Source organism: Cucumis sativus, chromosome 2 (assembly GCF_000004075.3).
Source record: "Cucumis sativus cultivar 9930 chromosome 2, Cucumber_9930_V3, whole genome shotgun sequence".
Taxonomy (NCBI): domain Eukaryota; kingdom Viridiplantae; phylum Streptophyta; class Magnoliopsida; order Cucurbitales; family Cucurbitaceae; genus Cucumis; species Cucumis sativus.
Genome location: NC_026656.2, coordinates 23,122,299 through 23,139,737, shown reverse-complemented (window position 1 = coordinate 23,139,737; position 17,439 = coordinate 23,122,299). Strand labels below are relative to the sequence as shown.

Genomic DNA, 17,439 nt, shown 5'->3' with positions numbered 1-17,439 from the left:
CCCAATCCTCCAGAATCAAGAGAGTTTGTTACTTTTGACCAATTAACAGGGTTGATGCTTTTTTTTCTGAGTTCATGTTATGCATATGTTGTCGTGGTTGCCTTTCCAAAGAAAAAGCCTCCAATATTTCTCAATGGTTTTGTATGCATGGGTAGGAGCTTTAAACACTGAGAATTGATAAATAGATAGACTAGCAAGTGATAAATTAATGAGTGTAATTCTACCTCCCTTTGAGATGAAGGAATATTTCCAATTGTTCAGTTTTCTCTTGATCTTCTCTATGATATTGTCCCAAAAAAAAATTGATCTTGGATTGCCTAAGGGGCATCCCTAAGTATGTTATTGGGAGGAAATCAAAAAGGTGGATAGCAAATTGAAGATTCCTAATGTAATCATCATCATCTTCAACAAAGAGCAAGATATCATCTGCAAAGAGAAGGTGAGTTAGATTGAAATTGTTTATTGTGGTACCTTTTATTTGCTTCTGTTGTTCAAGATGTTGCAGAATTCTACTAAGATAGTCCATGGCTAGCACAAAAATGAGAGGGGATAAAGGATCTCCTTGTCTGATTCCTCTGTTAGGAATGATTTTGCCTCTGGGTTTGCCATTGATCAGAATGGAGTACTGAACAGACAAAATACAAGCATGTATCCATTCCCTCCATTTGTCAGGGAATTGCTTCTTCTTCAAGATGAAGTCAATGAAGTTCCAGTTAATCTTATCAAAAGCTTTTTTGATATCCAGTTTGAAGATTAAGCCATGTGTCTTCTTTATCTTCCAATAGTCTATCGTTTTATTTGTAACTAAGATTGCATCAGTGATTTGTCTACCATTTACAAATGTCATTTGTTGACTGGAGGTTGTGCTTGGAAGAAGCAGTTTCAGTCAATTTGCAAGAACCGTTGAAAGGATCTTATATAAAGAAGTGGTAAGACTGATTGGTCTGAAATCTGTTGCCATTCTACATTTTTCTTTCTTGGCAATGAGTGAAATATACGTTTCATTCATATTTTGGTTGACCACACCATTTTTGAAAATATCCTGGAACACTTCCAATATATTCAGCTTGAAAGTGTTCCAAATTTTTTTGAAGAAGTCGATAGTGAAGCCATCAAGTCCTGGAGCTTTGTTGCTATCAAAGGAGAACACGGATTCCTTTATTTCATCCATAGTGAATGGAACAGTAGGTGTTGAGATTTGTGAATCTTCTATAGGAATCCATAGGAGATTTTCAATGACCAGAGGAGTGAACATGCTTGAAGAATAAATGGAGCTGAAATGTTCCATAAAAACTTTCTCAATCTCAAAGTTTGTGTTATAGCAACGACCATTTGTGTCAAAGATATTTGATATTTGGTTACTCCTTTTTCTGGCATTGTAGACTTTATGGAAAAATTTAGAATTTTCATCTCCCTCCTTTAGCCAAGTTTGTTTAGCTCTTTGAGCCCAATTTTGAGCTTCTTTGTGGATTATATCAGCATGATCTGTCTTTAGAGATTTCCTTCTATATTGCTGTCTACTTCAGTCAAAGTAAATTGAGCTTCCATCATATCAAGTCCATTAATTTCAGCTTTAATGGATTCTAAGTTTCTTTTGTTGGAGGCCTTTAGCTCTAATTGCCAGCTTTTAATAGAGCTCGAGAGCTGTTTTAATCTTCTCGTAAAAGCATAGCCAGGATATCCTGCTTGAGAGGTATCTTCCCACCAGTTTGTCACTTTATTTGAGAACTTCTTCTCTTCAAGAAAACAATTATTAATTCTAAAGGGGACCGACCCCCATTTCAGGTTGTCCGATTCCAGGACAAATGGGAAGTGGTGAGGTAACTCTAGTAAGAAGCTTGCTACAAGGATTAATTAACCTGGCTTTCTAAGATGGAGTGTAGAGAAATCTGTCTAGTCTAGAGAGCACAGGGGGTCCCTAAGGTTGGACCATGTATAAGAACCATTTGTCAAAGGAGGATCAACCAAACCAAGGTTGAGAATGAGATAGTTGAACTTTGTCATGCTGTATTTGAAAGGATTATTTGATGAAGTTTCAATATTCCATCTGATAGCATTGAAGTCCCCTGCTAACAACCAATTTGATCCACATGTTTGAGCGAGATTCATCAGCTCTTGCCAAAATGATTTCCTTCTGCTTCTATTTACAAGGTCATATACTGATGTGATCCACCAATTATAACCATCTGCTTCAACAAAATTTGTTGAAATGGTGAACTCCCCAATAACATAGTTGATAAGTTGGTGCTTCAAATCATCCCACATTAACAGAATGCCACCCGATCTCCCACTAACTTGTTTAAAAATGTATTTGATGCTAATAGAGCTCCAGATAGATTTAACCAGTTTGTTGTTTACATTCAACAATTTAGTTTCAGATAGGCAAACAAAATCAGGAGCATAATCAGAAATAACATGTTTTATTTGGACTCTTTTTTGGGTAGAACCAATCCCTCTTACATTCCAAGCTAAGATTTTCATGGGGAACTATTTGTCCTCAATGAACCCTATGACATTGTCATCCTTTTTTTCTTTGAAAGTTTTTGCATTTGATGAGCTTGGAAGGCTTGTAAGATTGTCAATGTTTGGGGTCACTGCCAGATTATTGACTTTAAGCCAAGTGATAAGTTTCTTCTGAAATTCTTCGTCATTGAAATCATTCTTTCCCAGCCATTTCTCTTCAATCTCATCCTTCCTCCCCTTTGTTGACAAGTAGTGTTACACTGTCCTTGATTATATCAGATTGTGAAGGAGAATGTTGAATTGGAGTTTCCATAATAGAGTCGGGGCTTGAGATGAAATCAATCTCCATTTCATTCGTAAGAGGAGAGATGTTTCCAGTATCCATCGTTAAGTTTATCCCTTCATGTTGTTTCTCCTGTTGTTCTGTCTTTTGCTACTTTCCAAATTTGTCTTTTGCATCTTCTGTAACTTTTGCTTTAGCCCTATAGAAATATTTAGGACTTTTCTTTCTTTTCTGGACATTTCTATAAAAGGGGGGGCTGATTTGTATAGGCTTAGGAGGAATTTGTATAATAGTCGTTATTAATTTGTATAATTTCACATATTATTAACAATTAATTATGTGTGTGCTCATGACAATTAATATTAGTTATTATCATGATAAAATATAAAATAATGACCTTCATTATTTGTTAATAATATGTGACATTTACTTTTTGTCATGAAAATACTTATTGAAACAGTTTTTCAATCTGTCAATTATTGTCTCTACTCTCTCCATTCTTCCTTCTTTCATCATGCATAATTTTCCACATTGGTCTTTAACCAAAACGACTGTATTCTTCATCCCTCCTCCTTTCAGACGCCTATCTTCACTGGTTAATTCAATACTAAAAACAAAGGAAAAGTAATCAACTTACATTATTTTGTTCAGGAAAATGAAGAAGAAACTAAAAGCACATGGGGCTTACCTTTTTGTTTGAAGAGATGAATTGTCCCTAAAATATATCTCTAATCTGCCATCTCAAATAAAATTAATTAATTATCAAATGAAAATGTTGTTTTGATGAAAAGATGTGTGAGAAATTTTATACGTTGTTGGTGTAAACAAGTAACCAATGATACATAAAACGTATAAATATGCTTTGTTGGAAAGGGTTCTTCCAAGGATGTATAGAGTGGACATATTTTAAAAAATGAGGGGAAAACCGAAACATAAAGATTCTTCCACTTTGCCTCTTTTAGATATGGGTATATATTAGAAGTAGACATATAATTATGATGAAATCAATTTACAATTAGGGACATACATAATTTAAGAGCAAAGAATGATGGAGATGATCTTGAAGAGATCTTTGGTAATTAACAATAATGTTGGAATAGAGGTAACATCTTTTGTTGGCTAACCATTAAGTTCTTAATACTTCTATTGTAGAACGAGGGAAAGAGTAAACATGCCTCAATAATTGAGTAAACCGCTCATTCCATTCTAAATTATTGGAGTTTCAAAAACAACTCCTAAATAAGAGTATATACTACTGGATGCATCTATCCTGCAGCAATTAAAAGAAATGAAAAGTTTGTCGGTTGCCAAGCTATGATCCCACAGTTGTTGTTGATAAACCAACTCTTTATATACCAAAAAAACCAAATTTGTACTGTATTTCCTGTCTTTGAAGGGACTGGTGGATCCAATTGAAGATTCAGCTATATTAATCACAACTTTATGCACACCTTTTTACCAAAAATAAAAAATCAAGAAAAAATATTATTAATAATTAATGCTACCGATTATTATTCCAGACTCAGCTTTTAAATATTGAGTCCAGTGACAAAAATTCAATGCATCCATATCCATATCCATCAAAAAACTAAAAAAAACTTGTTCTAGAAAATTGTCAATGGCCAAACCTCTCCCATTTTACGAAAGAACAACTATCAAAAGACCAACCCAAAGAGCATTAGACATCGCCATCTTCATCCTGCTGATTTCTCTTCTTGCTTATCGTGTATTGTTGATGTACAACCATGGCTTCTCCTATCTCCAAACAATTGCGTTTCTTTGCGAATTTTGGTTCTCTTTTGTTTGGTTTCTTGCCATCATCACTAGATGGAACCCCGTCGACTACAAGACTTACCCTCAACGCCTTCTTAAACGGTAAGTACATGGTGTCTTTTCGTTTATTAAATCTGCTTCAAATGACTTACGATTAAACAAGAAAAAATATATATTCTTAAACACTTGAAAGAGTCGTAACAATTTTATATTTGAAAAAGTAAGCTTATTAACACTTTTCAACTTTCAGAACTGCTATGTTATTTATTTTTATTAATTATTTCATCAAAATCTTAATAAAATTTAAAAATTAGAAAAGCTACTTTAAAATCTTTTTAATTTGGCAAAAGAATTCAACTTATCCAAAAAAAGAAAAAGACTATGATGAGAAATTGCAAAGAAATAAACATAACTTTTGAAAACCAAAAACATTATTGTCTTAGTTTTTCTTATTTTAAACATATAACACTAAGAAATGTGAAAATTTCAAAAGTTTAGGACGAATTCCCAAACTTCTTTTTAGTGTATATGTATTATTCAAGTTAATGAGGAAAGGGTATAAGAATTCGTGGATGTGGCAGGGAGATGGAATTTCCGGCGGTGGATATATTTGTGACGACGGCGGATCCGGTGTTGGAACCACCAATAATAACTGTGAACACGGTGTTGTCTTTGATGGCGTTGGATTATCCGGCAAATAAACTTGGTTGTTATATCTCTGACGATGGCTGCTCCGCTCTAACCTTATTTGCACTGAATGAAGCATTGAAATTTGCAAAGATTTGGATTCCATTTTGCAAAAGATATGACGTCCAAGTCCGAGCTCCTTTTATGTATTTCTCAACACCACCTCATCTTCATTCCTCTACTCAATTCCTAAATGATTGGGAAACCCTAAAGGTAACAATTGACAATCACACAACCCTAATCATTTCTCTTTCTATTTCTTCATTTATATGTATGTATGTATGTAATTTCTTTTGATGAAAAACAAATAAGGTGGAGTATGAGAAGCTTGAGGGGAAAATAAAGGAAGCAGAAGAAAACAGAAATGGTTGGAATGAAGAAATTGGAATTGATTTGGCTGCTTTCTCCAACATCAACACCAAACACCATCCCACCATAATTAAGGTAATTCTCTCCTATTGCTTGTCTGTCTCTTTTGGCTTTTAGGGGAAAAACAATGTATATACAAAAAAGGAAATAAAAGGTAACTAGCATTTTTAGAATTTATCTAATTACCATTTTTAACTTTAATTTTTTTTAATATTGTAATTTTCAGTTTCTTATAAAAGTATACATTTTTGTCAAACTATTTGGAGATAAATTGTAATTATTAAAATTTTAAATTATTAATAAAAAAATAAAAGCTTTTGTTTAAGAAGATAATAACGTGTGAAAGAAGCAAAATTTATTTCTTGCATGATTAACATTTGACCTTGTGAGAAAAATAAATTGAAAGCTATAATATTTGTCATATAAATTATTTATGGTATTGAAAACAAATTCCTTATTAACACCCAATCATTTTGTTTTGAAAAAAAAATCCATTTTTATACTTTAGATTTAGATAAATATAGCCAAAGTTATAGTTTGCATCAATCTGATCTCCTAAAATTTCATAAGGGGATGAATTTAGGCTATTGATTATTATTATCTTTTAAAATCATTCCTTCACCGATTTTAATATTTTTAGTATCTATTCTGTGAAATCGACTCTACACGCATGTGGATGCATGAATGATGGATGACTAAAGTGTGTTGCATTTACTAATCATAATACATAATTCACTTCCACACGATGTTTTTCTCAAACAAAAAAAAAAAAAAGTGCAATTAAAAACATTAAAAAGAGTTTAGGGCTTAAATGTTTTGTATTTAATTATAATTTTCTTAAAAATATATAATAATTTGAGAGTGGGTAAACAAAATAGGATGGCATGTATATGATTATGTTATTGATTCGATTGTATTTACAGACATTGTGGGAGAACAAAGAAGTGTCGGACGAATTACCACATTTAATATATATATCGAGGGAAAAGAGTCTCAAACATCACCACCATTATAAAGCTGGTGCCATGAACGTTTTGGTAAATTTTTGTCTTTATACTTCAAACACGGTTAGGATTTAGTCTCTAGGATTTATTCAAACGATTTGATAAAACTATAGAAATTATCCATGAAAATTATTAATTTTATCAAAATTAATAAATAATTGTTAAAGGTTAAATTCTAACTAGGATTCACCTAGTATATATTCAAAACTTTATATAATATGATATTTTGAATATTGAATTTATGTTGTAGACAAGAGTATCTGGAGTATTGACAAATGCTCCATACATATTAAATGTGGACTGTGACATGTTTGTCAATAATCCCCAAGTTGTGTTACATGCAATGTGTGTATTTCTCAACTCCAAAGATGATTTGAAAGATATTGGATATGTTCAAACTCCTCAATGCTTTTATGATGGCCTTAAGGATGACCCCTTTGGGAATCAACTAGTGGTTGTATTCGAGGTAATTTCTTTCTTATTTTCTTTTATTAAATGTACATTTAAAATTTTTTATATATATCTTTTTGTAATTCGCCAATTAAAACAAGATACATGAAACTAAAATGAGAAATATTCAGTGTACACTAGATTTCTAGAACCTAGAGTAAATAGACAATAACTTGAATGAATTGCACAAAATGAGTCCCATCATTTATATCATTGAGAACGTACACTACCAAAGCATTTGTTTGTATGGACATCAATTTTTCGTCAACTTAAACCTATTTCTATCCATCCACAGAAAATAAGAGATATTTGGTTTATACATTTTCTTAATTTAAACCAATGGTAAGAATATGGTCCATAAAGATTAAACTAACTCTCTTTTCTTTTCTTTTTTTTTTATGGAAAATCTGATTAAAACCCTAGGAAAGTTCCAATTAGAAGCTCTACTTGGACTTTTTCTCACAATTATTGATAAGCCAACTCAATTTGAAAGAGGAAATAGAAAACAAACAATTTTCTCCAGAAGGCACACTTATACTTATAACCTATAGTTTGAAATTCCAACTTGCACTAATATGTCTGTTTATATTTATCTAAGTTTTGAGGTCAACAATTCTGGTCAGTTGGCTAGGAGTGAACTTATCCAACTTTGAAAAATATGTAATTGGTACATTATATCCAATTGTCTTCTAGGTTTGGATGGGTCAAACTCATATAATCGTATTGAATTAATTAAACTTTATAACAAATTCATATAAATGTTCAATTATTATAGTCTATATATATACATGTTTGTATATATATAGAACTCTAACTTAGAAATTTTGATAGGACAACACTATATTAGTTGTAGAATGTTCCAAATTGCAATGCATCAGTTCTTCGGAATTAATACATAAGTATATAATTATGCGTAACAGTCTCTTTTTCACTTGTTTCATATGACATAAGATATTAGAACAAAGTTTGACGTGCCAATCAAGAATATTATTATGAAACTGACGTATAAAAATAAGTAAGAAAGTTTAAATTAAACAACAAAGAGAATATCAAATATACAAATTGATGTAATTCATAATAGTTTGTTACCTAGTCTAAGAGTAGAGGGGAACAATTTATATTAATAGAGAATATAATTCAGATTACGTAGATGTGTCTCTAGAGTTTGAAAGTTCATACAGCAGAATTTAACATAAATATGAAAAAACTCATACTTAGGTTAGGTTGGTGTGGGGAAAGTGTGAGATTTTATATTTGAGATATTTCCAAGAAAACATATACTATGTTTGAATTAAAATTAGAAAATAATGTGGAGTATATATGTTTTTGTAGTACTTTGGACGTGGGATCATGGGACTTCAGGGACCTTTCTACGGTGGAACAGGATGTTTCCATAGACGAAAAGTCTTATATGCCCAATTTCCTCACCACACTGCCTATTTTTTGAATGGTAAACTTTTATCTGCTTTGAATTCTAATTACGTTACTACTTACATAATAATTAATATTGTATAACAATCATTATAAAAAGCTATAAATATATTAAAATTTGTCATTAATAGACTTTATCGATGATATACACTCATATTAGTAATAGATTTTAAGAACTATCTAAATCTAAAAAAATTCTTCTATATACAGCTCTTATAAATTCTTCTATATCTGCAAATTTTTCATTAGATATATTTACTGATATTCTTTGCACTTGGATTCCTATATTTGCAATAATGTTCATTAGTTTTAATTTATTTTTTATCTTATTACTACCAATGCTCTTCTTAATTCAATATCATGAACAAAAGTATTGTTTGTAATCCTCTTGTAGGAAAAGCTTCTGAACAAGAATTAATAAAAACATTTGGATATTCCAAAACTTTTACAAAGTCAGCAACTTATGCTTTTAAAGATGATCAAAACACAAGTGGGTATCCTCCAAAAGGCCTTTTCAACACCAATAATCTTGATGCTGCTAACCACGTGGCTGGATGTGGCTATGAGATCAGCACTACATGGGGTTCCAAGGTTTTCTTTTTCCTCCACATAATCATTATGTTTTGGCTTCTCAAATTTACGTCTTCATCTTTTAATAAACATTTTAATTCTGTAAACATAAATAAGCTCAGGAATTCAGGTCGATTTAGGAAAGTAAGGTTTAAAAATTAGATGGATAGTTCTGATTTATTAATTTTGCAAACAATGATAAAATACAAGCCTAATGCATGAAATTTAAAAGATGGTATGGATACCCCTAATACATTTGATAAGCTACTCATATATACTTAATATACTACTAACAACGTGAATATAGTTGATGATATACTTCATACATTAAAAAGTATCATTTGAAAATTAAAAAAAAACTACGTGACTGTGTTTAATTCTTAATTTAAAGTAAGTCCAATATGGTATGTGTTTTAATTGAATGTCAGATTGGGTGGATATATGGATCTACAAGCGAAGATGTTTTAACAGGCTTAGTGATTCAAACGAGAGGGTGGAGATCCATTTTCCTTGCATTAAACCCTCCTGCATTCTTAGGGTGTGCACCTTCACAACTTGTCGCTTCATTAAATCAACAAAAACGATGGGCCACTGGCTTCCTCCAAGTTTTATTCAACAAACACTGCCCTATTTTTGGTACACTGTTTGGGAAGCTACAATGGAGGCAATGTGCAGCCTACTTATGGATGCTCACTTGGGGCCTTCGTTCCATTCCTGAGCTTTCTTATGCTTTACTTCCAGCCTATTGCCTCATCACTAACTCCTCTTTCTTTCCAACTGTAAGTACCATTCATATTACTACCTTTTTTTAAGTAATTTCGAAACTTTGTTGGTTGGAGTAGGAAAAGGGTTACAGAATAAATAAACGTATGAATGAAAATAATGTCTATAATAGAAACAAAAATACTCAATTATTTGATTTGATTTCCATAATGCTCAGTTTTAGTCTTTAAAATAACATAACCGTTAATGAATTAACCATGACGGACTAGAAAATATGATGACTCGATTAATTAAAATTTAAATACATTAAAAAAAAAAGACTCTAGATAAACTGGGATGAAGAAACTGATGAAGAGTCCAACGTTTTATTTACAGTGAGGAAAGAAAAGAAGCAATTGTGGGCTGAGAAAGAAACTCCAATGTTAACAAATATATAACAAAATTTATAAGAATCTTTTTTAATAAAATTTACAAGATTTGAATAATACTCCATGTTCTAGATTTTTTTAGGAAACCATTTATAGGAAAAAAAAAAATTGATGGCTGACTGTAGTCGCTTTACATAATAACTGTTTAAAATAAAAAAGAAGTTGAAGCTTGAAGAAGATCTGGACAAAAAAAGATATGAAAGAAAATGAAAAAAAAAAAAAAAAAATCTCTAATTTCTCACTCATAGATTAGTCTCCTCTCTTTCCTCTCTTTCTTTCTCTTAATTATTAGAGAGGAAAAAGAAAAAAAAAACTTCATTCTTGTCTTTCTTTACTTGAATTAAAACATATCCATATCAGAACTTTCATGGTAGGCACATGGAATGTGAGAAAGAGTTCTTTAAGGTTTCTTTTGATATAGTTACTTTTCCTTCCTCCAACAAATGAAATGTAGACTCTAAAAATGACTTTGAGTGTCTTTTGTTTTTGTTTATTTAAAAACAACCTTTTCACTGTCAAAATTCAAAATAGTCACATCATCCATCTATTTAGGTCTTTTTAATTAATTAGTTCAATCATCCACGGTAGTTAATCTTTAGTTAAGTCACTAGCACTTTCGGTTAGAAATTAATAAGCTAGATACATTATGATAAGACATTAATAGATACACTTTTAATTTCAGGATACATATGTATTTTTTGATACATGTAATTATTCAAGTACATGAATAGTATGTATACATGTACTTCATTTATTTTGTGTCTTTCAGGAAGTGTCTCTTGAGTACTATATATAGAGATCGTTTCCTTCATTTGTATGCAAGAGAAAAGAATCAAATCAATAGAAGAAAATTGAGTTTTAGAAAGTAAGTGAGTTTCAAGAGAACAATATTCTTCTCTTGTGTGTCATTGAGTTTTCTAAGAGAACAAGTTTCTTCTCTTAAAAGTCGGTGAGATTTAGAGTAAATTTAGAGTGGGTTTGTCAACGCCTCCAACAAAGTGGTATCAGAGTAAGGATTGAAAGATGTCATCTAACATGTTGCAGCCTCAACTTTCTCACTTTGAGGGAAAAAACTATAGGCAGTGGAGTTAGCAAATGAAGGTTCTTTATGGATCTCAAGATCATTGGGATGTTGTTGACAACGGATATTAAGAGCCAGGAAGTGAGAATGGTCTTTCAGCACAACAACTCAATGAGTTGAGATATGCTAGAAAAAAGGATAAAAAGGCATTATTTTTCATCTACCAAGCTGTGGATGAAAATATTTTTGAAAGAATATTAGGAGTCTATAATGCTAAAGCAGTATGGGATGCATTACAAAATTTGTACGAAGGAGAAGAAAAGGTAAAATTAATCAGATTACAAACACTTCGAGCCAAATTTGATACAAATCGAATGAAAGATGCTGAAACTCTTGAAGAATTTTTCAACCGTGTTCTCTTAATTGTTAATCAATTGAGATCAAATGGAGAAACAATTGAAGATCAAAGGATAGTTGAGAAGATCCTTAGAAGCATGACTAGAAGATATGAGCGTACTATTGTAGCAATTGAAGAATCCATAGATTTGTCAACTCTCTCCATAAATAACTTAATGGGATCTCTTCAATCTCATGAGCTCAGATTGAAGATGTTTGATTCTACTCCTTCAGAAGAAGCTTTTCATATACAGTCCTCCTATAGAGGTCGATCTAGTGGAAGAAGAGGTGGACGTGGTGGTAGAGACAATGGACGATTCAACGCTATAACAAATACAGAGTCAGAGAGCAGAGAAAATCAATTTTTTTCAATAGAGGACGGGGAAGAAGTTCAAATAGAGAAAGAGGTAGAAATGGTGGTCATGGAGATTTTTCTCACATACAATATTTCAATTGTAGACATTATGGACATTTTCAAGCAGAGTGTTGGTCAAAGAAGGCTAATTCTAATCAAGCAGAAACCACTCTAATGCATGAGCAATCAGATAATGATCAAGGTCTTCTCTTCCTGACTCTCAACGTTCAAGAATCAAGCATTGAAGAAATATGGTATCTTGATAGTGGTTGTAGTAACCACATGACAGGAAGAAAGGATATTTTTATATCTTTAGATGAATCTCATCAAAATATAGTGAAGACTGGTGACAACAAGAAGCTTGAAGTCAAAGGAAAATGAGATATTCTTGTCAAGACAAAAAGGGGAGCAAAAAGAATTACTAATGTGTATTATGTTTCAGGTCTCAAACACAATCTTTCAAGTGTTGGGCAACTTCTCCTAAGAGGACATGATGTTATCTTTAAAGATAACAAAGGTTCGTATGACTCACAACAAAATGTTTCCAATTAAAATATGCTATGAGAAGCTTGTTTGTTTTGAGACTTTAGTAAATGACACCTCATGGTTATGGCATTGTTGATTTGGGCACCTAAGTTTTGACACTTTGTCTCACATGTGTCAACAACATATGGTGAGAGGAATGCCAAATATTAAAAAGGAAGATCAACTCTGTCAAGCATATGTTTTCGGAAAGCATCATCGAAATTCATTTTCGACTGGAGGTTCTTGGAGAGCATCGAAACCACTTGAGCTTGTTCATACAAACTTATGTGGACCCATGAGAACTACTACACATGGAAGTAACCATTATTTCTCACATTTATTGATGACTACAGTCGGAAAACATGGATTTATCTACTGAAAGAAAAGAGTGCTACATTCGAATGTTTCAAGACATTCAAAGCAATTGTGGAAAATGAAAGTAACTTGAAATTGAAATCATTGCGTCTGGATCGTGGAAGAGAATATATTGTTTTTGCAGATTTCTTGAAGGAAAATGGAATCAAGCATCAGAAGACTATTCGAAGAACTCTTCAACAAAACGGAGTTGTAGAGAGGAAAAATAGAATAATAATGGAACTTGCAAGAAGTATGTTGAAGGCAAAGAAGCTTCCTGATCAATTTTGGAGAGACGCAATAACATGTGTTGTTTATTTCCTAAATCGAGCTTCAACGAAAATTGTGCATGGTATTACTCCTCAAGAAGCATAGAGCGGATTGAAACCAACTGTTAGTCACCTAAGAGTGTTTGGGTGCATTGCTTACTCTCACATTTCAGATGAGAAAAGAGGTAATATAGATGATAAATATAATAAGAAAAATGCATTTTTGTTGAGTACAGTGAGAACTCCAAGGCTTACAGATTATCCAACCCTGTAAGTAAGAAAGTTATTATTAGTCGAGATGTCAAGTTTGATGAAGAAAAATTGTGGCAATGGAATGCACCAAATGAAGACCAACATCCATTACTTGTTGACATGGATGGCAAAGAAGATGCTCGAGACTGAGAGCTTGAAGTAACTCAACCACTGACTTCACCTTCTTCATCATACTCCATAAGTGGTGAAGAAACTAGTCTAAGGAAGACAAGAAATATTCAAGAGATCTATAATACTTCAAGAAGGATATTAGATGATGAACATGTTGATTTTGCTTTATTTACAGATGTTGATCCTGTATACTTTGAAGAAGCAATTCAAGATGAAAATTGGGAATGCAATGAATCAAGAGATTGATGCAATAAGAAGAAACGAGACATGGGAGTTAGTAAAATTACCAGAAAATAAAAAGGCTCTTGGAGTCAAATGGATCTATAGAACAAAGCTAAAGCAAAACGGAGAAGTGCAAAAATACAAAGCCAGACTCGTTGTAAAAGGTTACAAACAAAAGTTTGGTGTGGATTATGAAGAAGTTTTTGCACCAGTAACTCGCTTGGAGACTGTTCGTTTGTTGTTAGCCCTTGCAACAAAAAATGACTGAAAAGTTCATCAAATGGATGTAAAGTCAGCATTCCTAAATGGGTAATTAGAGTAGGAAATATATGTTGAGCAACCCCCGGTTATGCAAAGATTGGAGAAGAAAATAAGGTGTGTGGATTAAAGAAAGCCTTGTATGGGCTAAAGCAAGCACCAAGGGCTTGGTACAGTCGCATCGACAACTTTTTCTTAAAGGATGGTTTCAGAAGATGTCCATATGAACATGCTCTCTACACCAAACAATATGAAAATGGTAATTTCTTGATAATTTTTCTATATGTTGATGATTTAATATTTAAGGGAAACTCAAATATGATGATTGAAGAATTCAAAGAGAGCATGAAAAAGGAGTTTGAGATGACTGATATGGGTTTACTTCATTACTTTTTTGGTATTGAAGTTAAACAAGGTGATAATGAGATTGCAATTTTCCAAAAGAAGTATGCAAAAGATTTGTTGAAAAAGTTCAAAATGGAGAATGCTTATCCTGCCAGTACTCCTATGGAATTGGGTTTAAAGTTAAGTAAGCATGATGTTAGTGAAGCTTTTGATGCCACCATTTATAGAAGTCTTGTTGGAAGTTTAATGTATTTAACTACAACTAGACCTGATATTATGTTCTTGGTCAGTTTATTGAGTAGATTTATGACATCACCAAAGAGAAGTCATTGCGAAGTTGGAAAGAGAGTTCTTAGATATATTCTTAGAACTGTTGATCATGGAATCCACTATAAAAGGAATGTGGATAATGTTCTTGTTGGCTACAGTGATAGTGATTTGGGAGGAAATATTGATGATTTCAAAAGTACTTCTGAGTATGTATTTAATATTGGTTCTGAAGCAGTTTAATGGGCATCAAAGAAGCAAGATGTTGTAGCATTGTCAACAACATAAGTTGAATACATTTCTTTGTCTGTTGCTAGTTGCCAAGCACTTTGGCTAAGAAATGTACTACATGAATTGAAGTGTCCTCAAGAGAAAGAGACCATCATGTTCTGTGAAAATCAATCATCTATTTCACTTTTGAAGAATTCCGTTTTTTCATGGAAGAAGCAAACACATAAAGATCAAGTATCATTTCATTAGAGAATTGATCAAAGATGGAGAAGTATATACCAAGTACTGGAAGACCCAAGATCAAGTTGCAGACATATTCACAAAAGCATTAAAGACACATTCATTCTCGAAAATGAAAGAGAAGCTCAGAGTTTGGGAAGTCTAGCTTAAGGGGGCATGTTAGAAATTAATAAGCTAGATACATTATGGATAAGACATCAATAGATACATTTCTAATTTCAAGTTATATATGCATTTCTAGATACATGTAATTATTCAAGTACATGAGTGATATGTTACATGTACTTCATTTATTTTGTGTCTTTCACGAAGTGTCTCTTGAGTACTATATATAAAGATCCTTTCCTTCATTTGTATGCAAGATAAATGAATCAAATCAATAGAAGCAAATTAGGTTTTAGAAATTAAGTGAGTTTCAAGAGAACAATATTCTTTTCTTGCGTGTCATTGAGTTTTCCAAGAGAACAAGTTTCTTCTCCTCTTAAAAGTTTGTGAGATTTAGAGTAAATTTAGAGTGGGCTCGTTAACACCTCCAACGCTTTCACTATCTCAAGGACTAATATTGAGCATTATAGAATTCTCAGTAACAAAAGTGTTAAATTTTGAAACATATAAACTAAACACAAATTAAACTAAAACTTAAAAGAGCTAAAAGAGTATTAATTTTCTCTTCTATATAGCAAGTTTAAGTCCCAAAAACTAAATTTTTATAAGTTTAATGTTTTTGAAATTTATGTTTGTGAAGGTTTATTTATGGCAAGCAAGAAAGAGTTTTCCAAAATAATATTCTTCAAGAGCAAGGAACAAATCAAAAGAATGCTGCAAAAATACAATTCTAATGTGCCTTGAAACAATTCCTTAAATTCTTAACTTTTTCCTAGGTTGATTTTTCTCACTAAACACTTCCATGGGATGAGATGACCTAGAGCTACTACCTTAGCTTAGAGGAACTTTTGTTCTTAAGGATACTGACTTGAAAATTTGAGAAGATGCTCGAGGAAAATGATGAAAGTAGAAGAGTTATTTTACTTGAGAATGTACCAAATTACATAGTACAATCATGCACTTTGTAACATGAATCTGTAATAAACATGGAATATATTAATCTATAGATATTAAAAAATAGAAGAAGTTAAATGATATTTTTATCAGATAAGATAATAAACATGGGTTGAATTAACAATTAGAAGAGTAACCCCTTTATTTTATTAAAATTGTGGGGTCATATCATCTTTCCAACATGAGATTCTACACATATTTAATATAGTTTTAGAGAAATAAGAAATACACATCTCACGTAGTATATTATTCTCTCTAAAAAAATTCCAGTCCAAAAAAAGGGTTAAAGTATAGATATAACTAAAACTACTTTTATTTGAAGATTTAACCAACAAACCTAACTTTTTTTTATTGCATATGCAGATGAAAGAGAGAGCAATCTTCATCCCTATTTTCCTGTTCATCATTTACAACTTTCAACAACTGTTACAATACAAAGAAACAGGTCAATCATTAAGAGCTTGGTGGAATAACCAAAAAATGGGAAGAGTAAACACCATATGTGCATGGTTGTTCGGAGTAAGGAACGTGGTTCTAAACTTTTTAGGTGGAAAAGAAACTGTGTTCGAAGTAACAAAGAAAGAGACGTGTTGTGAGGTAAATTTAGGGCATTTTACCTTTGATGAGTCTCCCATGTTTGTGCCAGGGACGACCATTATGTTGCTCCAATTTATTGCTTTATTCATGAGCTTCATAAGGCTAGAGAGACCAAGAAGTGCAGTGCTCGAGGTGGTTTGTAGCATATGGTTACTTTTATGCTTTTGGCCATTCTTAAAGGGAATCTTTATGTTTGGTAAAGGAAGATATGGACTTTCTTTTTCCACCATATACAAATCAGTCGCGTTAGCACTATTGTTTGTGCTTTTATGCCAAACAACAACCATGAATTAACTTAGACAACTTGATGATTGTGTTGTTTTTATTAATAAGCTCTGATATAAGGTATGCTCATTAAGTTTGTCTTGAAGTCTACTGTTGTAGTGAATTAACTCATAAATAAATATTCTTTTAAGCTTGCAAATTATTTGTTGTTTACCTTGTTTTTCGAATCCCTACACTACTACAAAACTGGTAATACTTGACGCTTTTTACCTGTCAAGTATTTATTTATTTGATGCTTTTCAATGCGTCAAGTAATCTAGTGTCAAGAATAAGGAAAGTTTACCTGACAGTTTTTAAGTGTCAAGTATAATTGTATACTTGACAGGTAAAAAACGTTAAGTGTATTAGATTACTTGACATTTTTTACACGTCAAGTAATCCAATGTCAAGAATAAGGAGACTTTTTGTTTGACAGTTTATAGACGTCAAGAATTTGTTTATTCTTGACAC

At 32.1% G+C, this 17,439-nt stretch overlaps 2 protein-coding genes across 2 annotated transcripts; one reads left to right on the top strand and one right to left on the bottom strand.

The window, feature by feature from the left end:
- Window positions 1-1,893: 1,893 nt before the first annotated feature.
- On the bottom strand, window positions 1,894-2,481 carry LOC105434766. The gene has a single exon (XM_011651912.1). It carries the CDS (start codon window positions 2,479-2,481, stop codon window positions 1,894-1,896), a length of 588 nt encoding a protein of 195 aa, XP_011650214.1.
- A 1,790-nt stretch (window positions 2,482-4,271) lies between these two features.
- On the top strand, window positions 4,272-17,131 carry LOC101208998 (cellulose synthase-like protein H1). The gene is made up of 9 exons (XM_004151889.3): window positions 4,272-4,621; window positions 5,101-5,419; window positions 5,519-5,650; window positions 6,499-6,612; window positions 6,830-7,045; window positions 8,362-8,479; window positions 8,855-9,051; window positions 9,459-9,809; window positions 16,471-17,131. Exons 1-9 carry the CDS (start codon window positions 4,365-4,367, stop codon window positions 16,996-16,998), a joined length of 2,232 nt encoding a protein of 743 aa, XP_004151937.3. The 5' UTR covers window positions 4,272-4,364; the 3' UTR covers window positions 16,999-17,131.
- The last annotated feature ends 308 nt before the right edge of the window (window positions 17,132-17,439 follow it).